Genomic DNA, 24,673 nt, shown 5'->3' on the forward strand with positions numbered 1-24,673 from the left:
CATCCAGGTGGATGCACTAATATTAGCCCCTTTGCTGGCATCATGCAATGACAGGCTGACAATGACAATGACAATGACAGACATCCCTCTCCCCACCAACACTTTCCAGCTCTTTCTGGGGGCCCCCAAGGCGTTCCCAGGCAAGATGAGATATGTAATCCCTCCAGCGTGTTCTGGGTCTGCCCCGGGGCCTCCTACCAGTGGTACATGCCTGCAACACCTCCAGCAGGAGGCTCCCAGGAGGCATCCTGATCAGCTTCCTGAACCACCTCAACCGAACCCTTTCGACGCGAAGGAGCAGCAGCTCTACTCCACGCTCTCTCCGGTTGTCCAAGCTCCTCACCCTATCTCTAAGGCTGAGCCCAGCCACTGCACGGAGGAAACTCATATCAACCGCTTTTATCCACGATCTCATTCTTTTGGTTACTACCCAGAGCTCATGACCATAGGTGAGGGTTGGGATGTAGATGGACCAGTAAATCGAAAGCTGCACTCAAATATTGTTCTAAATAAGTCGGCACCAAGACCAAGAGAGAGACTAAGTAAGAAATGTAAAAAAGAAGTTACCACTGCAACATTTTCACTGGCCTGCATGCTGCTTTCTACTGCTTACTAACCTATTTTCCGACCCATAGGTGATGTTGAATGTGACACACCAGGGAAAAAAAACATGCAGAGGAATGTGTACTCTTTTTTTTTAAGATTATTTTTTGGGCTTTTTTGCCTTTATTGTATAGGACAGAGTGAAAGGGATGAGAGAGAAAGAGCTGGGGGTGACATGCAGAAACGGTCGCAAGCCAGAGTTGAACCTGCGACCGCTGCAGCGAGGCATCGCCTCTGTACATGGGGCGCTGGGACTATCCACTACACTACCGACGCTCCGGAATGTGTACTGTTGTACTCGTCTGCTGCAGAGCTGTATGCATCGCTGTTGTCTACTGCCATCGCCTATTTTAGCGGCTTTGCGTTTTAAAAAAACCTGCATACACCCACTAATTTTGGTGCAAATGGGATATTTGAGGTAATTCTGCGTCTTTTTTTTTTTGCAGTTTTGTGTCTCTTTGTGGTTGTTTTGCACACTTTTGTCACAGGTTTGTGTTGCTTTTCAGTTCCTTTGTGCCTTTTGTGTTCATTTTGATTCTGTCTCTTTGAGTGACATTGTGTAGGTGAAGGCCAGGGGGGCCCCGACACTTCAGGTCCCTGGGCCTGTGCCCGGTTGGCCCATTCAGTAATCCATCCATGCACATCCCTAATACATCTTAGTTTTAGCACACAGATGCATTGTGTGTGTGCATTTTCAGAACAGTTGTTGAATTGACAGCTTTCCAGAGTTAATCTCCCTGGAGTTGTAGATTGTGGGAAAACACATGTTGTTGTCCACTTCACTTACAAGGGGGGAGAACATGCCTGGGCTTAAGGACAAGAAAGTTGAACCCAGGTCACTGTCAAGAGATACAGTACATCTAAACTCCCTACGGTTGTGGGTAAGTGTGTGTGTGCAACACAAAAAAGACAGATATGAACATGCTAGAGTTCTTTGCAGTGCAAGTGCATGCATATATGCATAAGCCTGCATGAATGCGTGACAGCCTGTGATGTTTTAGCTGGACCCTGCTGTTATGTGTGTAGTTTCCTCTCTTTGCAGTGAAAGCTCCGGCATCTAAAAATATCATGGGCCCGGGAGGAAAACGAGGATGGGAAACCATTTACAGAAGCCTAAGAAGAACACGGGGCTCCTTCCAAGGACAGCAGCCCCAGAGGGAAGCCTGCAGACAGGAGTCACCCTGTGGTCTGCTGGGGAAGGATTTCCCCTCATTCTTTCAAGCATGCAGGTTTGTTTGTGATATTTCCTGACAAACTGAGTTACTTTGTCAAAGACAAGATGCCCTCCTTCTGTTTTATGGTGTTAAATTGAGTTACACACTCTATCAAACCCAAATTCTTGCTCCATGTATGTTGGCAATGAGGGTTGCACTAATCCGGGGTGGTACTGTACTCTCATTAAGGTCATTTCCGTCTGTTTACAGAATTAAAAACAGATCTCTGGGAGATGTAGATACAGGAGCAGACTTGTGCACGAATCGTTAAGAGATGAGGAGGAGGAAGAGGAGGAAGAAGAGGGGGCGGGTAGTTAGGAGGAGGAGGGAATCCAGATGGGAAGGAGCAGCATCGGCGCCGCAGGAAAGAGATATAGAGGGGAGACAGACTGTGGAGGAGAAGACGCAAAGCTTCATCTCTGCCTGGAGATGAAAGATACTTTTATCTTACACTGAGCAGACGGATTTCACTCGGTGCCGCCATGTATTTTGGTACGTAAACGATGCGTTTTGATATCAAGAGTTTCTTGTGTTGTTGATAATAACGCAGCGGAGTCACTTGTTGCTATGTGGAGATGGATGTGTGAAGTCACCTGCACAGTGGGATAGAGGCAGTGCTACTACAGCTTATTATCGCTCACACATCTCTTAGAATTAAAAGCCAACATTATGATCTACGTGTTTGTTTTAGTTTGGAGCATTTCCATTGCGCTTGGCGCTTCAATAATCCTCATGAACAATCAACAACAGCATACAGGGCGAATTCTTCAACAACAAGAGAGATAACTGTGCATGCCTGTGCTGTTGAATGCCTTATACAACGAGTTCCATATAGGATCATAAACTAAAGGAAAACACTGCACCTGCAAGGACAAAGGAAAACTAAATACATGCAAGTTCTAGAAATTATATTTAATGATGACATATCACATTTTGCACTACTTAAAGAAGTGACAAGCATTTCAGGTGTTTCTTGAATCATAAATTCTTTAATTTCTGTTATAAAGCTCACGAGCGCAGAAAGGTGGGGGCGATGTGGGGACTGCAGCTCCCACTGCTGGTTAAAGTCAAACACTGTAAATATAATGTTGGCTTTTGAGACAGTCTGATAAAAAAAGATTTGAACAGTTTCTGTTGGGTGGAGAGGAGCAGGAAAGGGTGTGGCGATGCCAAGTCTGACTGATTGAATTTTATGGTGGTGTTTCCAGAAACAAGCCTAATTTATCTGATTATTACCAGTTGAACAGAACACTCAAACTTTTGAAATTATCCCAGAATAAACATCAACTGGCAAATAAATAAAGTAGACCGAATTTCTAATTTTATTGTCATGTTATAGCACTATGGCGATCTGCGGTGAATGGATCACTGTTACGCACAGAAAACACGATGACCATATCGATCATCTCCAGAAGGAAATTCAACTTAAAAGACTCATCATTTGCTCTCAGCAGTATAATTTAGCAGAGGAATTCATATGTAAAATTATGAAGGGACCAGACAATCATATATTTTATCTGAGGAAAAAAAAATCTCCCTACTTTACCCACACTGTCCGAGCACCACGGGGGGGACGCGCTCTGAGTTCAAAGGGGGTGAAAGAAGTGAGTGTGATTGGCCATGATTGTCACAGCCTCTATCTAACATAGAAATATACAATAGCCCATATGATGAGGTATTCTGTCTGGTCCGACCCCGCCCGTATCCAGCTGTGCCACAAGTCTGCCAGGCGAGTCTGGCATGAAATTACCTACAGTGCGTTTGGCACGCCCTGGACGCACAAGACTGCGCGCACCTGATATGGCATCTGCGCCGCTTGTGCACTCAGCAGCAACTTACAGACTATCGATTTGTGGAGGAAGGAGGTAAAAACAAATGGTCTGCGCAGCGCAAGCACTGACAGCTGCTGATCCTGAGGACAGACCCATGAGACAGACAGACAGGAAGGACAGCTACAGTATTTGAAACATGCCGCGTCATCATGTTGAAACACTTAAAGGTGATCAGAGCAACAAGTCTGTTTAAGTTTTCTTTTCAGTTTTGCAGTTTCGGCCAGACTTGTTGCAGGTTTACTCCCTCGAGCACATGTGTATCCTGCTGGCTGTAATTTGCGCGCAGAGTTTCCTTCATAAACTTTACTGTATTACGCATGTGCATGTAAGCTATTCCACCCTTCTACTGAAAGCAAGTAGTCATGTAAGGACCGATCCAACGTGACGTGCGCGCGCACATACACTCACACGCGCGCGCACATGCCTTGTTAAAGGCAATCAGACTAATAGCAGAGCGGATGGGTGTGTTGTGATTTTGATTATGATGATTACACATGCGGGCTGGTCCTGAATCAAACTGTAATCAAGCTCAGAGGACATTTCAACTAGAGAACAAGCTGCCATAATCAGGACTCAGCAACACAACAAGACGCTTATCACACAGCACTTTAAGTAATGGCGCTATTGAACATGAAATGCGTCTGTGTGACTGAGTTTAATGTTGATATAACAATGTGTTTTGTAATGTGTTTGTGTTTGCCTACCAGCTGTCGTTTGGCACCTGTGTAGATGATTCGATTAACCCTCAGGGTCCTGTTTCTGCAGCCTGAAGGCCACATACTTAAAGAAAGCTCACAGAATGAAGAATGGCTACTATCAGAGTATCTTACAGACAGTATATTATATATTTTTTTTATTATTATTAACGCTAGATGAGGGTGTAAGCAGCAACAGTGCATCATATTCTGTAAAATAATTGTATGTTTTGTGTCTTAAATCTTAATGTGCAAAGAATATGGCACTTTTAAATGTAGTGAAACAATGTCTACAATCAATCAATCAATTTTATGTGTCACATGGAATCACATGAGATACAATTCAAGTGACATGTAATCTCATCAGTGCCTCCAATTGGTGCATTTTCAAGAATTAGGAATAGTAACATGTACGATTTGGAGTGGGAGTTGCAGTCTCAGGTGCTCTATTCAGGTGGTCTTTTCATTGTTGTCTGTCTCCCACCACAGCTGTGGATCAGTGGGTGTTTCATAACAAGATAAAGTGATATTTGATCTAATTTCAGTAACTGCCAATATAGGTGAGTGAAATTTTCCCCCATTTAGAGAAAAAACACTCTGGCATTTGACAATATTAATGTAAAAGTGCCTGTGTAAGTTTTCCTGCCACAACTAAAACTGACAAATGGATGAAAGCACCATATATAGTGAAGCTGAGATGGAAATTAGAGAGGAAAACTGAAGGAAACGCATCACAACACAATTCAATCATAGAATGAGCTCTGAACACAGAATGTCTTCATCTCTCTGCTGTGTTTGCTTTCATCATTATTTAACTTCCTCCATATGTTTATCTGTCTACCTGTCTCCCCCCTCCCCCCCACCGTGCTGTCTCCTTCCCAGGTAGTGTGTGTCACAGTACCCTGCCGCCACTGGCCCGCCCCATGCTGGGTAGGACCCCGCCCTCCCCAGATCCAAAGCCCCTCCTCCCCTACCACCTGCTGCCTGGATTCACAGACGTGAGTACTGTTAGTCGTCGTAGCTGTGTCAACCACGCCCTCACCAACTGTGCCTTCTTAAAAATAAATAAATAAATAAAACCCCATAATCGTTCACTTCATCACGCTGATTTCTGCTGCATGAAGGAGTTTACTTCACAGAGCAGTTTGCCTGTGTGGAGTTATTTTTCAATACACAGATGCATGAGCGAGCTGCCTACACCTTTCCAAATATATCACCTCTGATGCAGAGAGCTGTGACATTTCCACACAACCTGGGGTGTGGAGCTGATTCCTTGATATTCCTCACACAGCTTTTCTTAGAGCTGTCTGCCCCGCTGTTTGTGAAGGGTGAAGGGGGAGAGAAACAAAGCCGGCCAAGTCCAAGCCCCGAAGAGAGTTGATGTGTGTCTGGCGTCTGGTTTACAGGGGGGACTGTGCCGTATATCTCGGTGTACTCCTGGCTGTGTGATGTATGAAATCATTTTCCTGGCTTGAATCAGTGTCGTATGTAGCTGGACGACAATATATTTACTGACGATACAAAAAAGATTCTAACACCTCTATTTGTTTCGAGGACATTAAGCCAAGAAAACATGATGTGTTTTCTTGTCCTCACACTTTCGCTAATACCAAACCTATTACAAAACCTAAACTTGAGATGACTCATAAGCCCATCACTGAGTCTGGCCAGATACCCACTCTGAAGCAAAATTGACAATTTTCCTTTTGTTCCTCCCTCCTCTTTACTGTGGTCTCGTCTCCAAGCTATGATTTGCTCTTAGATGTTAAGAAGAGAGATATAGAGAGACAAATTGAGGATTTAAAAGAAAGAGAGGATGGTGTGTATGTGTGTGCTGGACTGCTACAGTGCAGTGTGGTAAATTTATTCTCTCTCTCTCTGTAGCATCTCCCTTTTTTTGTCAAAAAGCCATTCAGCCACCTGAGGAGGTCTTGGCCCCCTCCCCTCCATTTCAGCCTCTCTCTCCTCCTCTCGCCAGCCTTCTCATCCATCTCTTCCACTTTCCTGCGTTGCTCTTGCTCCATCACCCTCTTCACTTCAGCTCTCCTCTCTTGTATTTTCCACTTTGTCTCCTGCTGTCATCCTCCCCATCCCTCACCCTCTCATGCACTCTTTTTTGCTTTCAGAGTTTTCAGCGCCTCGTCTCTCCATCACCCTCCCCACCTACTCTCTTCTCTCTGTTTTCTCTTCCTCCTTTACCACAAAAAAATTTAAACATCTCAATTTTTTTTATCATTCAAGTTTCCCTTTTCTGTTGTCTTTCTCATGGTGGATTACCTTCCCACTCAACAAAAAAGTCGTCTCTCTCTCATAACTTACCACAGGTTGAAGAAATGTCTTTGAAAAACCTCACATGACCCCCTCCCCGCTGAGTCACATCCCCTCTCACCTATTGATAACTCTCCTTTCTTTCATTTTATTCCATTTCCAGCACCTCTCCCACTCTGTTTCAGGAACATTGTCAGCCCTGTAAAAAGTCGACGACCTTTACAATGCTCGGTGTAATTTGGGGGATTTATGGCTTTTAACACAGTTCAGTTGGAAAAGGAGCATTGGCTACATGGCTGAAATAAAGAGCAGCATGCACACGGAGAGCCCCCTTTGCAACCTCTGGAGACGTTAGGGCTGCAACGATTATTTTTTCTATCAATTCATGTGCTGATGGTTTCTTAAATAATTGTTTCATTGGGAAATACTAAAAATGTGTATTGTAAAATACTTCCCACAGCCTAACAAAACGTATTCAAAGTCTTGTTTTAGGCTGTAAAATATTCACTTTACTGTTATATAGGACACAGAGAAACAGCAGATGACATGACTGGAGTACTCGACTATCAAAACAGTTTCCGAGTAATTTCATGCTCAAACAAAATAACTGGCGTACTCAACTCAAATGTCTTTAAAGCAGAGGTGTGGACTCGAGTCACATGACTTGGACTCGAGTCAGACTGCAGTTCACAAGCTTGGTGACTTTAGACTTGACTTGACAAAAATTAAAAAAAGACTTGCAACTCAAGTTGGACTTTAACAACAAATGGCTAGTGACTTCACTTAGACTTCAGCCCTTTGACTTGAAAAGACTTGACACCTTCCCCCTAACCCAAAGTTTAAAAAGTATATTATTTAAAAAGTGTTCCACAAATTTACCTGGTAGTGTTGTTTTATTCAATTTTTGTATCATATCATGCTGGAGGAATTATTTATTTATTTATTGTTGGGTTGGGGCAAAGAAGGCGCAAGGTAGAATTAATGGTCTAAGTGTCCTTTTAATTAGTTGTGATTGAACTCTATTTAAAGGTGTTGATACATAGCACACCAATGTTCTTATCTTGGGCCCTATCCTGAGTATACGCATATATGTAACCTTTATTTGATATATTTATTTATTGCATTTTGGTTATTTCACTCTATTCCATGTCATTATGTGAATGGAAAGCAATGTAGCTACATAAGGTTTATGGGACTGCCAAACTGAATAGATGAGCTATGTAAATTCAGCTTCTGTTATGGCACCTTCATATGAATTGTTACCTCTGAGATGAATGAAAAAGAAAAAGATAACAATAAAAATTTGGTCACAAAAAAAAAAAAGTGTACCACAAATCAGTGTCAGTAATTTCCTGTATTAAACATTAACGTTATTTCCAGCAAGTTGACACTAAAGTCTCCAAATCAACTCAGTTCAACAGCATCCACTCAAGCTGTGCGAGAGAACTATGAAGAATTAATGTAACGTTACCAAGCGTCATGTAAAAAATATAATACCAAAGCTAATTTTGTTCACATGCAAAAAAACCTATGTGATAGTCAACAGAAACACAAATTGCAGTGTGCAAAACATGATGGAAAATTTCAGAAGAAGATGCAACAACTTCCAAAAACCTTGTTTCAACAAATAAATATAATTTTTTTTAGTAGCATTCATGATTTTTGTAAATTTGATATATCATTACTCTGGCATTACATTTGGTGAAGAGCACATTATGACTTTTACGCCTCATAACTCAAAGTTTAGGACGTGGGACTTGGAAGTTTTGACTTGGGACCTGACTAGATTTGCCTGTCTTAACTTGGGTTTTGACTTGGGACTTTTTTTTTTTTTTTTAATACTTTTTATTGAGTTTAAACAGACAGAACAACACACACACCCCCACCCCAGACAGCCGTGCAGCATAAATAAAAAAAATAAAAAAAATAAATCAGACTTGAAGTATTTGAGTAAGATTAGATAATAAGAAAAAACAAAAACAAAAACACATACAATCAGATGAGTTTAATGACTAATCAAATGGAGAAAGACTTGAGACCTAATTGTGAACTGTGAAACAATGTCTTGGTCACACCTCTGCTTTAGAGTATAATTTAATGACGCACAGCAGCAACGCTATAGAGAAAGCTGAGGGGCTGATACTCGTCTGTTTCCTTCTGCTGCAGTGCATTATTAAAAGTATCACATACTTTTTTGTGAGTGCTGACGACCTCATTTGTGAACTGATTGATTGGCTAATTGTTTCAGCTCCACAGTGTTTATTAGATAACATGACATTTTTGAGGTCATGATACATGTTGATGAGCTGCTTTATTTTGATTCTACATATTGTTTAGTAGAAATTTATGGTCGCACTTAATATGAGAAACAGAAAACAATATAATGAGGTTTTGTCTCCGGCATATTTTTTTCTGCAAACTGGATAACTCAGCATAGTTTAAAAGGAATCTTCTCCCTCCTCTGATGTGAACCTGTGGGCACAGTAAGAGTAATGATATAAGTGTATAAGTGGGCACACAGCTGAACTCTAGCTGCCTGCCTTTTATCCTGCAGTGTGTGTTTTTGTGTGTGGGTTTCTGCCTGTGTGTGTGTGTGCATGTGTGTGTGTGTTTTCTTGTGACTGTAGATGCTGTGTGTGTGTGTGTCTGTAAAGCGCTGCACAGGAGTTTGTTTGGTGCCCACATGTGGGTTGTCGTGGTTACAGGGTTGCGCGCATTTGTGTGTGTGTGTGTGTGTGTGTGTTTGTCGTGAGCCAGGGATCCAAACTGGGACTTCACCGGCTCTTTTGGCTTTTAGTTTGATAGAAATGGAAACAAAAAAAGTGCTTTTTTTTCCAAGCAAATTTAAATGACAAAAAAAAACCCAAAGCAGCAGCTCATTCATCATCACCAACCCACTTTTTAAGGTGCTTGACGTCATGCGCTCACCCGTAGCTGTCACGCTCGTACACGATGTAAATCCAGGAACATTCATCATTATAAATGTTGAGTCTCTTGACTGAGCTCCAGGTAGAAGTCTGGTTTACTTCACTTGGCCATATGTTTCGGCAATAACTCACTCCGTGAAGCTGAGTCGGGCTGACACGCCACCACCGCTGCGTGTGAGGAACTAAGAGAGAATGTACTGATTAATACTGATGCTATGAGGTGGATGTCTTTATATACTGCAACATCAACTGAATTTACTTTGCTTACATTGCTTTTAAAGGGATAATTCAGATTGTTTGAGGTGGGTTTGTATGAGGTACTTATCCATAGTCATTGTATTATATACAGTAGATGTCAGTCGGCATGCCCCGAGTTTGGAGAAAGAGTCAGACATGGAAGCTACGCAATTTGGTGCTTTGGACGTAGGCAGCACCAAAACGTATTTTAGCCACCTTAAGATATATACAAAACAGTTTCACCACTTTCACCGCCGTCAGATAGCCCATTCCAACGAGGATGACATCAATGCCTTCAGCTCCTCATCTATCCTCTCGTGACAGCATCCAGACTCATATGAAAAAAAGTCTCATTTTGGCTCGCTGAACACAGAAACTGCCGGTTTCCCGCTGTCTCAATCAGTTAGCTTTGGTGAATCCCAACTAACAATTTTAAATGCCAAAGTCACACAACACCACCAAACAAACCAATCGAGACAGTGGTAGACCCACAACTCCCGTGTTCTGCGAGGTAAAATTGTTCTTTTTATCAATGGAGTCTGGCTTTGCAAAGACAAAAGCCCCTTTTACACTGCCAGATTTTCCGCGAATGTTTGGCCGTTTTTCCGGCATATTGCGAGTGTTTATACAGACAGAGGCGGAATGGCGAGATGATCGAGGCACCCAATTTTCCGCCTCATAGGGTAGTCATATTGGCGGAACTCTTTTAGTTTATACAGACCGAGGCGGCCTTCTGCAACGGGAGGGGCTGTTGATGATGCCGTACGTGTGAGCCACTGGTGGTGGATAAACAGGAAACAGCTGATAGCAGGAATTAGCAAGCAGCTAGTAGCAAGAGGGAAACTCAAACCTGACAGACATTGTAAAGATGAGCAACTGGGGAGACAAGGAAACCCTCCTTGTCCTCGCAAAAAAAGAGGCCATTAACCGTCAGATGACGGGGACGGTGAAGAACGGGCCGATTTATGAGAGAATCGCCGCCTGACTAGCCGCGGCTTCCCTCCCATGTCACTGTTTACGTCACACGCTGAGCCACATGTTTACTTGCTCACGCCCCCCATTGCCCCAAAAAAGGCACATTCTGTATAAACAAAAGTAGGCAGGCCGCAATTTGCCGCATTCCCCGATTTTGTTTTTATACTGCCAATGCTGAAAAAACACTGATTGGGCTTTCCTGCAAATTTGCACAATTCATATCTAAAAAGGGCTCAGTATTACAGCTCCTAAAAGCCCAAATCAACAGACTAATACAGACAGCCATAAAGATTATGGAAGTCTATCAACACTCTAGTCTTCAAGACGTGTTTCAACAAACGATAATGAGACAGGCACAATAAATCATCTCAGATCCTGCTCATGTTCTTCACCCTGATTATCAGCTGCTCCCCTCAGGCAGACAGTACAGAGTCCCCCTGAGTGACACTCCTGTGTCCGTAGGTCCATTAAAGCCCTCAACACCACCTATTGTGGATTGTGTACACGCCATGGTTGTATTTCTTATTTTGTTGTGCACAGTATTATTGTAGTGTGTGTGCATTTCTCATGATGATGCAGATAATGGATCTTGGTATTTATTGTTTTTCACTGTTGTATTTTACTGTGTTTGGATGTATTCATTGTTGTTTTTACTGCTTTATACTGTAGACACTGTGAAGTCCAAGGCAAATTTCCCTCTTGGGCAATAAAGTCAACCCAGTCCTACTGAATCCTTCTGTTCCCCGTCTGAAATCGCTGTCTGACGGCAAGGCAAAGCAGTGAAAATATTTTAAATATAGCGTACACTTAACTTCTTTAGATTGTTTTTTTAAGTGGGACTTTTTTAGGTGGCTGAAATATGTTTTGCTGCTGCCCACGTCCACGGCACACAGCAATACATCGCTTATCTTCTGTGTGCGACTCCAGCCTGCTTCTCCAAACCGACAGACATCTACTGTTTGTAGCGCACTGACTATAGATAAGTTCCTCATATAACCCCACTTTGAAAGATCTGACGATCACTTTAATGTCACAATACGCAGGGAGTGTATGAATAGAGGCAGAGGAGGAGGGAGACAGGCAGATTGGATTCAGCGGGTGATGTGGTGTGTGTGTGTGTGTGTGTGTGTGTGCTCGCAGAAGAAAGTAAGAAGAGGTAAGGAGTACGAAGGGCGAAATGACTTTGCCACAGGTGCTAGTCCACCCCAGAGTGTGGAGTGGGAGTGAAGGGTAAGAGAGTGAGTCCACTGGGAGGCAGGAAGGTGACTTTGATCAGACGGAGACGAAAGGGAGAGAGTTCAGAGGGGAGCAGATGGAGGGGTGAAGTGAGGAATGTGTGATGGAAGGTCAGATGGTGATACAGGAGTCTTGGCGGCGGCTGAGGAGGGAAGAAGACGGGCTTTTACTGATGTTAACATGTTCACTCTCAGTCAGAGCAACATAAAACTTTGCTCTCATAAATGTTTAACATTGACACGGCTATGTTGTTATTCATGTGCTACAGTATACAGTCGCCGTATTACTTTTTTATGTTAGACATCTTTTCAATGATTTCATATTTTTTATAATTTCATATTTTGTATTTCAAATATGACATAAATATATTTGCTTTTATATGTGTCAGCCTGAGTTTTACATCGACAAACAGCCGCAGGAAAACAGAGAGAGATAAGAGACTGCAGATATGCATTCGAGTACAGAAGCCGAGAGTGATGATCAAAGAAAATGAGCACACACACACACTCATACACACACTTACAGACAGATAACATTTGAAGAGCAAAGAATTCATCTTTGGCACTACAGAAACAGGCAAATTCTCCAGTGCAGTGCTACAGTGTAGTGTTCTCAGGGCTTACAGCACTAGTTGGCTGACCCACAGTAACATATAAATTTTTACGTCACTGCGAGCCAGATTTCCATAAAGCCTCCCTGGTTGTGGCTGGTGTTATAGCTCCCTACATTTCATCACAGGTAATAGGTTTGTTTTGCTCCACAAAGGCCAGTTGGGTTTTATGCGCTCATTAAACCTACCAGTAGGTAATGTCCAGAGGTGCACAGCGCTGTGTGGTCAGATACTGGTTCAGCTGTGTACACAGAGACACACACACACATGCAAGATGTGGAGAGGTTTATTACCTGTTTCTCATAAAGAAATCTACTCTGGGGGTGAAAGGTCCATCATTTCCTCACTGGTTAGTTGATTTTCTCTGCAACTGTACAATTTTGTCTCTTCTGAATGGTGAAATACAATTTTTTAAAAGTGGGCGCCACCTTGCGAGGAATGTTTTTCAACCCCGCCTTCATTTCTAACTGTCTGTGTGGGAAGACCATCAGCAGGATCTGAGGCTTCTTGGAAAAGGACTGGGTGAGGCCTGGCTTTCCGCATGTAGCACTCACCCCCCTGTCGGTTTGAAAGGTGGCTGTAAAATGTTTATAGTTTGCGCCATCGTGGAGAGCGGAGGCTGTGGTCAGGTGGGATTCAGGGTGGTCACACTGGACTCACATAGTTACATGTTTCTGTGTGGCACATAACATCATCAGAACATTCACAGGAGCTTTTCAAAGGTGTGTTGCTGCATAAGCTACAACTCTGCTGTCCATTGGTGCCCATGTACAGCTACTAGGGTTGTTCCTAAAAACTTGAGCACGCTTTAATCTATAAGGTTAAACACTGACTGAAAAAATATTGTGTATATTATAAGAACCATTTTAATTGTTAATGACATTTTTCACTAGCCATAGTATTTTAAATGCAACTGAAATGTGTGTGATGATCCAACTAAACATGACAACTTACTAAATAAAAATTAACAAGTAACATTTATTGAAAGCAATATTCTTTAGAAAAATAAGTCTGTAGGAAACATGCCTGATTATTACAATGGCATTGTCACTGGGTCAGCACAATCGTATCCACTTTATTCCTGAGGGCACTAATGTAGAAATGATTATGGACGCAACTTCAGTGAGATAGCGGAAGTAGCAGTAAGCTAGTTGTGGTTAGTCCCAGTGGCTACTCTTGGTGGCTAACCACCAACACTGGTTCTTTTCTAAAGTAATTTGCCTTCAGTTTAGCGACTACTGATTGATTTTTTAACAAATATTTAACTAATGTTAACTTTTCTAAAATGTCTTAGCGGAGCTCTGGTACCTGTTGCACTGTCCGTGTCTGTAACGACTAACAACCAGTCTAAGCTAAATTTTTGTCTTCAGCAACTGTGTGTTGAACATGTAACCAGAACAAAAATGGGATTGTTCCTGTTGCAAAAGGAACCATTAATATGAGAAATAAAACCACAAGAGTTTCACAAGTCATAGTGAAAAAGTATTAAATCGGAATTTGCAGAAGAGAATGACACCTAGACTGACAGGTCCGTCACTCAATGTCAGTACATGATATCCCTGTCTTTCCCCGTCTGACTTCATTCTCAACCTACATTAGAAAATTGCTCGTTATAAAATAAACTTAGCAACAAACCTTGAAATATGTATTTAGTCATTAGGGCTGAGAATGTGTTACTGATGTACTGTACTTCCTTTATGTCGTATAAAAACGAATGTCAAAAGTTATTTCTTTTGCTACTTCTTTATATTACTAAGTTAAAAAAAATGTGCAAACTGCGTCTTTAATGCAGACGAGTGGAGGATTAGCTGTGAAACATCACATTTATTCACTTTACATGGAGCTACAGTTAATACTGAATTATGTTAAATGTTCACTGAATGCGTTAGTAATAATAAGTAATTATTAATAATATAATAATAATATAATATATAATATATATATAATAATATATAATATATAATATAATAATAATAAGTCATCAGAAATCAGACANTGTATCAATTGAAATTCATCTTTCAAGTCTGGCTTTAATTTGATCTGCTGCCATATGCCAAAATAAAATATTTTGTTGTTTTGCATTATGGATTCGGGCTGTAGATATTTCTAGATAGATAATATCAAGGAAAGTTAAATACCAGTGGGAGATGTTAAGTGTGTGTGGTGGTTTCCATCTTACTGCAATTATTTTTTTTGCTGCTGTTAGGCCAGCAAGTAATATTCGTTTTTTACATTGTGATGTATTAATTGTGGATAAGTTATTTAAAATAAGTGTTTGAGGGTTAACTGGAATAATTTGTGCTGTTATTGAAGATAGTGCAGCTGCAACCTGCTGCCAGAAGTTGGCAACAGGTTAAAGTATTAGCATTAAGTCTGTCCAACTAACATGTCTTGTGCCGACTAACGGGGGTTTAATGTTTAATCCACTAGTTGACTGATTGTGCACATATCTAACTGCTACTCAGTTATGCTGCATTTTGTTTATTAAGTACAGCATTAATGTCAAGGCTTTAGCCATGCAGCACTGGAAAACTCATTTCCTATTATATCACATTATGTATCATAAGCAAGTACAGCGACTTTACGAATATGCAATAAATGAAAGCTACTTCTGAGAAGATAACCATTCATTGAATTATAATTTCCATAACCCTTAGAAAAACCCTCAGAATCAACAGTGATAAAGCCTAAGTATCACAAATATAAGCCTACATTCAAGTTTTTCTAATTTTTAATACATATGAAAGTAACAGAGACAGAGTATAGCTTAGACATTGATTGTGCCTACTCCTCCACAATACTGTATATATTGTAATTCTAGGTTTGCCAGTTAGTGAGCAATAATAAGTGGTTCTTACAGTGGAAAATCAGGAAGCTGTAACTGAACAAACTAATGCTTACAAGCTGAACAGAGAACTGAGATAAATCTCGCCATGTTTTTGCATCATGCTGAAAGAGTGGTTTGACAGGTTTATGAAAACACTGATACTTTCTGCCATAAAAACATGTCGCTATTAATAAACTGATGTGCTGTGAATGTGAGCTGACCACAGCTGCTGTTCTGCAAACTACAAGCCTCTGACAGCCACCTTTTAAACATACACAGGCTGAATGTTTCACAGTCACTTCAAACCTGTCGGGGTTAGTCAAGGTTTAGCCTCAGCGCAGGGCATGCCATTTATACACTCTGCAGTGTTCATACATGACCGGGTGCCAGACAAGCTACTCCCCCATTCAGCTCCTTCCCACAGCCCCCACCTCTAACCTGAGATATTATAAATCCATATTGTCTTGAAAGGAGTATGTTAGCTTGCAGACAGCATGTCATTAACACCCCAGGTGATTACTTTCACTACCTACTCAGTCCTGCTGTTCACACTCCTAAACCAGTCATGACCTCAATGTTACACTTCTCCTTTGTTGCAGATGGATCACGTTCATAAAGCTCTGATTGGCCCAGGCTTCGGCTTAACATCGCCGCTGAAGAGGAAGCATAGTTCCTGCGGTGTCTGTCGACTGAGGTTCAACTCTGAGGTGGGTGTTGTCTTGTGGGAAACACACACTTTAAACTGTTTTACTTTCAGGGTGCTTTTGTTTCTCACACACACCCTTAACGTGACAGTTGAACAGATTGGCCCTTGGGTTAGACCTGCCGGATTTCATCATCTGGTGAAATGTGCACACCTTTCATGTTGTTGTGCTAATTACAGAATGATTCATAGACAGGCACCATTATGTGTTGAACTGTAATGCAATCTCACCACTCCTATTGCTACATTACATTTCAAACTTCTATCTCATCTGTTAATGAGGGGGTAGCAGCCTCTGAAACTTTGTGCAGAAACTACATTCACATTTCAGTCATGTATAGTGGCTTAAAACTAAAACATTGTCAGTTTAACATGACTAAATAATTTTGTGCAATTAGTTCATACCATCTTGTTTGCTGTTGTGCACACAGGTGCAGGCTTCTTCCCATTACTGTGGCACCAAACACGCGAAAAGGCTGAAAGCGATGGACGCCCCCGATTCAAAGATCAGGACCTCTGAACCAGTCGCCAAGGAAACCACATCGCAAATCCTCTCGTCACCCTGCTCACAGCCCTCCAGCTCTGACACAACATCAGGAGGTGTGTGTCTCTGCAGGCACGCATGCTTCCCCTGTGCATCAGCATGTGTGTGTGTATGTATGTGCGCAGACATCAAATGTATGAAAGCGTTAGATGTATGAATGTACGGCTCAAACCTTCTTTTCCCAGTCATGACTTTAACTCTTTGATGTGATAAACCTTCTGCTGCTTTGGGTTTCACAGTGAGGAGATTAAAGGTTGAGCATTATCCTCTGCTCCTTCTACATATCTACATTTACTGACCTGAGCAGTGGCCTCCTGAGATCAAAAACACATTGAAAATGCTGCGAATATGATCCATGGATAACTGTGTGTGTGTGTACGTGTGTGAGTACATGTGTGCCTGGAAATGTGTCAACATTAAATGTGGAGGTGTGTCAAAGCATCGCCTGCTCTCCAACATGCCTATATATGTGTGTGCCAATCCTGATGTGCTACTCTTGCATGTGTGTGGGCGTTACAGAATGAAAATAATACATTTCGCTGCAAGCCAGAAAGGAAAAAGACCGAAGAATTGTACTTGACATCACCGATGCGAGAGTGTGTTTGAAGGGTGAGAGAATGAGTGATCATTTCCAGTTTGGAGTTAGTTTCAGGGAAGTGGATGAGACGGCAGGAGAGCTCTCTGAAGATTACTTCAGCAAACAGCCTCGCCGGCCTCTAAGAGTGGAGAATCAATGGTAACAAACAGACACCCACTCAGCTAGGCAGGGCTAATCATTGTTATTAGCAAAGAGCGAATCCTTAAATCAGCACGCGCTCCTCCAGGGAACCTCTACAAGTCAGTTTCACAAAAGATAATAGAGCCAAATCATCTCTTTACAAAACTGTGAGTTTAAGTGCTGGGAGGCAGATCCTTGGGGAAATCATTGATTATTACTGCGATTAGAGAGGCTGATAGAGCTCATAATCACCTGTAGCCTGGTGAGTTTTTATCTTTGTCTCTGAGCGTGTCATGAAATTAGTGCTTCTTATTGTACTGTAAGCAGCAAGAGTTCAGGAATTTGTGGAGAAATGTTCAAGTTTGTCTCATCGGACTTTCTCAGCCTCCATCCCTCTTACTTGCCTTCTTTTTCTACTCTTTCTCTTAGCATATTTTTGTTTCTCACAAATCACCACTTTAATCATGATACGATATAGATTCTTTGGACAACATTACAATATTTGCTGATTTCACAGAGTCTGCCATGATACCATTTCGCTTTAGTACTCAGGGGTCTGCGAACACTTGGAGATGAGATCATATGCCCTTTTAGAAGTTTACAGAAGAAGCATCCACCTGTTTCTTTTTTTATATTTGGCTATAAAAGAAAAAACAACAACAACTGTAATTCTGGTTTGGACGTTAAAGCACAGCAAATTTTCTGTGGAGTTACCTTTCTTGCGCCCATGTTAACCCATTGGGTCGTTCACACTGGACGCACCACTGCACAATCTGCAGTGATAGTTTTGGCATCTGGTCGACTTTTTCCTCAAGCAAATCTGTGAAGAACATGCACTGATCATCTATTTTAAACAATATAAATGACATATTAGACAAGATATAAATTAAGTGATTATGATAAATGATAAAAAAAAAACGCATCCCATGCTTACTTATTCCACATATTTGTCAGTGGTGTAAAATCAGAGACAAAGAGAGATGAGCTGACACACACACTGCTGATTGTTGGCTTAGTGGCTAGCGGACTTTTACTCATAGCTTAACAAATTACATGTTTTATTCATACTTTTTCTTACTCACCGCTGGTTAAAGTCACTGCATCTCCTGACAGGACAGCACGGTTGAATTTCTAGCCTAATATTGTTGAAACAGAGCTGCTAGTGTTGCCTTAACGAGAGCAAGAAGTAAGCAGAGTGAGATGCCTGGCCAGGTTTGTCATGTCTCCTCAGTATTTTATCCCTTAACTGCATTGTTTGCATATAGCGTATGCTTTGTCTGTTGACCCATCCTTTCTCCCAATTCAAAATATTTCATCACTGCTGATTTAATTCTGAGAGGGGAGTAATTACCCTCGTCTTTTTCTTGGCTGCTTGCCATTAATCTGCCTGGCGCTGTTACACAGTGCCACAGATGTGCCATGGGGATATCATAAAGATGATGATATGGGTCGATCTTTTTACTTTGCATCAATTATATTGAATCGTCAGTCACTAAATCAAATCATTGATCCAGATCAATGGATTATTACAGCACTACTACTTCCACTGTCACACTAATATCTTTCTGTTTCTCTCTGTGTTTATTTCAGAACCCTCAGCCCCAGACCCTACGTCAGAGGTGGCACCAGTGAGCAGCGGCCCCACTGAAACTGTGAATGCACCCTCTGACCCCTCCCTGTCACCCAGCCAGAGGACGCCAGAGAAAGAGACACACAGAGACGGAGAGGTGGATGTGGCTCCAGAAGGGGAAACAGAAGAAGAGAAAGCTATACGTCTTCTCTACTGCTCCCTCTGCAAGGTGGCCGTCAACTCTGCCTCCCAGCTGCAGGCCCACAACAGCGGTGAGAAACTGTTGGCGCTGGATGCATCAAGCCTGCTTGTTCTGTGTTTGACGCTCTGTTGATGTGACTTTATGTCCGCACAGGCACTAAGCACAAGACGATGCTGGAGGCAAGGAGCGGCGATGGAGCCATCAAGTCCTTCCCGAGGACGGGGGTCAAAGCCAAGTTGGTCGTGCCGTCAGAGTCGTCAACGGGACTCCAGAACAAAACTTTCCACTGTGAGATCTGCGATGTGCACGTCAACTCTGAGACTCAGCTCAAACAGGTCAGTTGCGAAAAATGTCTGGTTACTAAAAAAGCTCAGAAGCTTAGTTGCTACGCTGATTAACACAGAACCACAGTTCATTACAAAGCTAAGTTCAGAGCAGTTTTAGACATCAGTGGAGACGTGGGATGGAAAAATCCAAATGTCAGACATAAATTTTAGATGATCCTGCTTTGGAACAGACTTGTGAATATCTGTGTGAACAGCAGCGTACTACAAAAATCTTTAACTGGGATATTTTGCATGGAAATGCCTGGAAAGCTGTAATTTTGTACAATTTATTTCTTTTATATTTTCAAAACTCAGCACAAATTGTTTCTTCCTTGTAAAAGGAAACATGGTCAGTATTCAGTCACACTACCATAAGCCATAGGAACAGACATGTTAATGGTCTCCCTAAAGAGAAAACTTTGTTGGTTGTGTAATTTAGGTTCAATTAAAGACAAAGTCAATTTAATGTGTTAATGCTCGTTATATGATGATTTTATTTGTAGAGCTAAGGACAGAAGAAAACAGAATTTTCTTGCATTGCAATGTTGATAAGTTGTGTTCTCATCTGTTTCACTGCTGCAGCAGTTGTGGAGAAAAGTATTCAAATCCTGTACTTAAAGTTAAAGTACCGATGCAACAGTTTAAAATACTTCCTTGTAAGCAAAAGTCCTGCATTCAATATCCTACTCAAGTAAAAGTATAAAGTACTAGCAGAAAAAAGAACACATTTTGCAGAGAAATGTCCCTTGTGAGTGACTGATTTAATAATATATGTGACATTATTTGTTGGTTAATACTGATGCATCAAGGTGGAGCTGCTTTTAACTACTTTATGTACTGTCAGGTAGTTTAGTCGCCCTCCAAAGGGTCACAAGATAAATACACAGATAGACATCTGAAACATGACAAGGGGCCCCAAGCACATACTGCTTTTCGTAAGAGGTCAGAAGTCCAGAAGATTGGGAACCTTGCGTAACCTGAGCAGATTGGCTTGATTTCTTTTTAAAAACATGGAAAGAAGGCAATTAGCAACTTAACAAGAAATGGCCCAAAACTTTCCAAGAGATTAGTAAAAAGTTACAAGAAAATTACATGTAAATAAATAATTTCTTTGTCACCTTTTACTTATTTCTTGCAATTTGCAGGACATGTCGTCGCTCAAGTTGCTCATTTCCCTTTTTCTATGTTTTTGGAAGAAATTAAACCAATTAGCTCTGCTGTCAAAGGGTTAAATGCTCATGAAAGGCGTCTGAACACAATACAAGGGAACTGATGTTGATCCAGGTTTCCACCAGAGTTCATATGGTTAATCTTTCATAATGTGTTGTTATTTAAAAGCCCATCATACAGTATGTCTGAGTAAAATGTATTACATGGAGTATTATTACATGGAAAAAGTCAAGTAGAAATAATCAAATCATCCTTCAGTTCTGGTTCAGTCCCTCAAGCGCTCAAACTGGCTGCTGTCACCCCTATCTTTAAAAAACCTGGACTTGATCCTGATGACATGAGTAATTTCCAACCCATCTCAAACCTCCCCTTTCTGTCAAAAATACTGGAACGTGCTGTTGCCTCTCAACGTAATGCCCACCTTTCTTCCAACAACCTGTTTTAACCATTTAAATCTGGCTTCTGCTCACAGCACAGCACGGAAACCACCCTCCTCAAAGTCACCAGCGATCTTCTCCTCGCCTCTGGTCACCTCTCAGTTCTTATCCTTCTTGACCTTACAGCAGCCTTTGACACAATCAGCTGCACAATTCTCATTTCCCGTCTCGAATCTTCCCTCAGCATCACCAGTGCTGCCCTCACCCGGCTAAGGTCATACCTCACAAAGCGGCATCTGTTTATCAATATTAACAACTGCCCTTCCTCCCTTGCTCCTCTGTCCCAAGGCGACCCCCAGGGTTCCGTGCTTGGTCCCCTCCTATTCATCCTTTACATGCTCCCCTTGGCAACACATTCGCAGCCATGGTCTCAACTTCCACTGCTATGCTGATGACATCCAGTTCTACATCTCCACTACATCCATCACCACTGAAACTCTCTGTGCACTCTGACCACCTGCCTCAACAACATCAAGTCCTGGATGCAAGCCACAATCTTCAAACTGAACTCTGAAAGATCTGACATGATCATCACCGGTCCCAAATCCCTCACCAAAACCTCTCACAACCTCTGCCTCATCACTGACAGTTCAACTCTGCATTCCTCCCCACACACCCGCAACCTCGGAGTCATTTTCTACAACAGCCTCTCTTTCGAAAAACACGTCAATCATATCACCAGTGCTGCCTTCCTCCACCTAAAAAACATAGCTCATCTCCACCCATCTCTCTCCCTCATTGCTGCTGAAACTCTCACCCATGCCTTCATCACATCCAGAATTGACTTACTGTAACAGCATTATTTATGGTGCACCATCCAAACTCCTGAATAATTCCAGAAGTCTGCTGCCCATCTGCTCACCCATTCCTGATTCCGCGATCACATCACCCCTGTCCCTCAGAACCTCCATTGGCTCCTTGTCCCACAATGCATCCAATTCAAAGTCCTCCTCACTTATGAAGCCCTCCATAACCAGGCCCCCTCCTACCTCACTGACCTGCTCCACTGCCACACTCCTTTTCGCAGCCTCCACTCCTCTGATGCCAACCTCCTGACTCCACTACTCAGGACCAGTCACTGAACCTGGGGCGACAGAGCCTTCTCCATAGCTGCCCCTTCCTTCTGAAACACTCTCCCCAAACACATTCAAGACTGCACTGACCTGTCCCAGTTCAAATAACTTGTCAAAACACATCTTTTCTAAATGGCTTTTAATGTGTGAATGATGTTGTGTGTATTTCATTGTAGTCTATTTTGTGATTGTTTTTAACCAATTTAAAGCATCTTTGATTACCTTTAAAAGTGTTCTATAAATAAAATGTATTATTATTGTTATTATTAGATATGTACGTTTTTTGTCTTAAATGCAAATATACATACACAATAAAGAAGACTAAGTGACTGTAGTTGCGTCATTGCTCGAGCAGGGTGAACACTGGGTGGGTGACACGACACAGTGGCACATCACACTTCTTACTGGTTAGTCCCTCTTCTGAATGTAAAGCTATGAAAAGGTCAGCTGTAACACAGATTTGCCACTTACACAATGGAGCCGCAAAAACGTACCAACAGATTCCTCATCATCACTTCATGTATTACAGAAAGGCAATTCAGGACCGTGTGTATTCTATTCCAAATCACAGTGTGAACATCTCACACCTGTCGCTGCAGGTGAGTTAAAATCACAGATCCCTGAAGATAATGAGCACAAAGCCACTGAGCCTGTTTCAGGGAGCATCTGAATACGATGTTAGCATCTCTGTTCGTGATATGAATGCACAGCGTTGGTCTGAATGTTTAAAAGTTAACTTTGGCCAGGTGCTCATGAATATTTAGCAGTTCACCGCTGATTGTGTGGCCGTAGCCATCTGTTTGTGCTTGTCAGTCAAATCACAAATATATCCAAACCCGCCCCCTCATGAATATTTGGGATCTCAAAGTTGGAGCCAACAAAATATCAACATGCTGCCTGAATTGTCAAAATCAGAGCTGTGATTAGGCTTCCTTTAATTTCCTCTTCTCTGATTATTCAAATTTCGGTGACGGTTGCTTTCCTTCTTTGTCCACTGTGTTTATGCTACTGCCTGAGCCTGTCTAGTGTTCATCTGTCTGTTACTCTCCTCCACTCCAGCACATCAGCAGTCGGAGACATAAGGATAGAGCGGCAGGTAAACCAGCCAAGCCGAAGTTCAGCCCTTACACTCCCACCCAGCGTCACCAGAGTTTCCAAGCAGTGAGTAGTTTGCAGTTGCTTGATTTACTTTCATCCCTCATCATTTTGTTTATGAAAACAAGTTGACTCTGTTGAGCCTCTTCCAGGAAGCTCCACTCCCTACTTCCAATGAGACATATCGTCAGTGATGTGGGTTGAAGAATCTTATGTCTGAAATGTTGTAATCCTATGTGAGTGAGACAAAGGGGCAGATTATGATAGATAGGGGAGCAGATTCATGATAAGATTCTTTGGCAGTTTCTGGGACAACCTGTACTTCTGTCAGCCAAGTAGCTGCTTAGACTTTATCTCCTCGTCCGTCTCTGGTTTCCTACTTAAATTCTCAATTTCTTTTTGAGAGAGAGAAAAAAACCTTGATTGCTGTTTGTTTGTCTGTGTTTTTCCTCCTCAGATTCGTCTCGCTCTACGGAAGAACCAAGACCTGACCAAACCTCTTGCCTCCTGTCTCCTACAGCGCCAACTCTCTGTTGCCGCTGCTGCTGCCATGGCAACACTGCCCCCCTTCCCTCTACGCCCTGCATCGAACTCGAGCCCCGCCCTGTTTCAGAGTCAGCCCCTCCCTCAGGCCCTGCTGCACCCGGCCCCTGGACACATCTGTTCCACACACACGCCGGTTCTGTTTTCCCCCTACTGACCCCGTCGACGTCTCAATCAGCTCTGAACTACAGTTAAACGCAGACTTGGACGTGATGTGATATAACACAGCGCTTACTAACAACAGATACTGTGGGTGTCATGGACCAGGACTGAAGTTTATTTGTGTGGCCCAAAACCATAAGGCTCATACCACCAATGGGATGGAGGAAGTACAAAACAGCAAATGAGCAAAAGCAGAGTATTTTCTGATGAGAGTGTGTTTGTGTGTGTGTGTGAGTGCATGCGCAGATACAGCCATCATAGAACTTTTTACATTTTGCTGCACTACTGCTTCATTCCTCCACAAATAAACACGTTTTATAGATGCTAATAATCTATATAACAATCAAGAAAATCCCTCTTAAAGGGACAGTTCACCCCAAAATGAAAAACAAAACATATTTTTCCTCTTACCTGTAGTGCTATTTATCAGTCTAGATTGTTTTGGCGTGAGTTGCAGAGTTTGAGAGATATCAGCCAAAGAGATGTCTGTCTTTTCTCCAATATAATGGAACTAGATGGCACTCGGCTCGTGTTGCTTAAACAGCCAAAAAACAAAAATATGAACAACTCAATAGCAATGTCTGTTTCCAGAAATCATGACTCGGTTACTCAAAATGATCCACAGACCTTGTTGTGAGCAGTTTCATGTAGGAACTATTTTCTGTCTACCCAACAACACCCACCAACCGCATCACCTACTCATGGA

The 24,673-nt window shown here is 42.1% G+C and overlaps 1 protein-coding gene across 1 annotated transcript; it reads left to right on the forward strand.

Annotated features, from left to right (window-relative positions):
* The first annotated feature begins 2,180 nt into the window (after positions 1-2,180).
* Positions 2,181-24,220, forward strand: LOC126383817 (zinc finger protein 385D-like). The gene is made up of 8 exons (XM_050034520.1): positions 2,181-2,309; positions 5,227-5,342; positions 16,024-16,131; positions 16,559-16,727; positions 18,980-19,231; positions 19,315-19,496; positions 23,227-23,328; positions 23,720-24,220. The coding sequence occupies exons 1-8, from the start codon at positions 2,300-2,302 to the stop codon at positions 23,960-23,962; spliced, it is 1,182 nt and encodes a 393-aa protein (XP_049890477.1). The 5' UTR covers positions 2,181-2,299; the 3' UTR covers positions 23,963-24,220.
* Positions 24,221-24,673: the final 453 nt, after the last annotated feature.

The sequence above is a fragment of the Epinephelus moara genome, chromosome 22 (assembly GCF_006386435.1).
Source record: "Epinephelus moara isolate mb chromosome 22, YSFRI_EMoa_1.0, whole genome shotgun sequence".
Taxonomy (NCBI): domain Eukaryota; kingdom Metazoa; phylum Chordata; class Actinopteri; order Perciformes; family Serranidae; genus Epinephelus; species Epinephelus moara.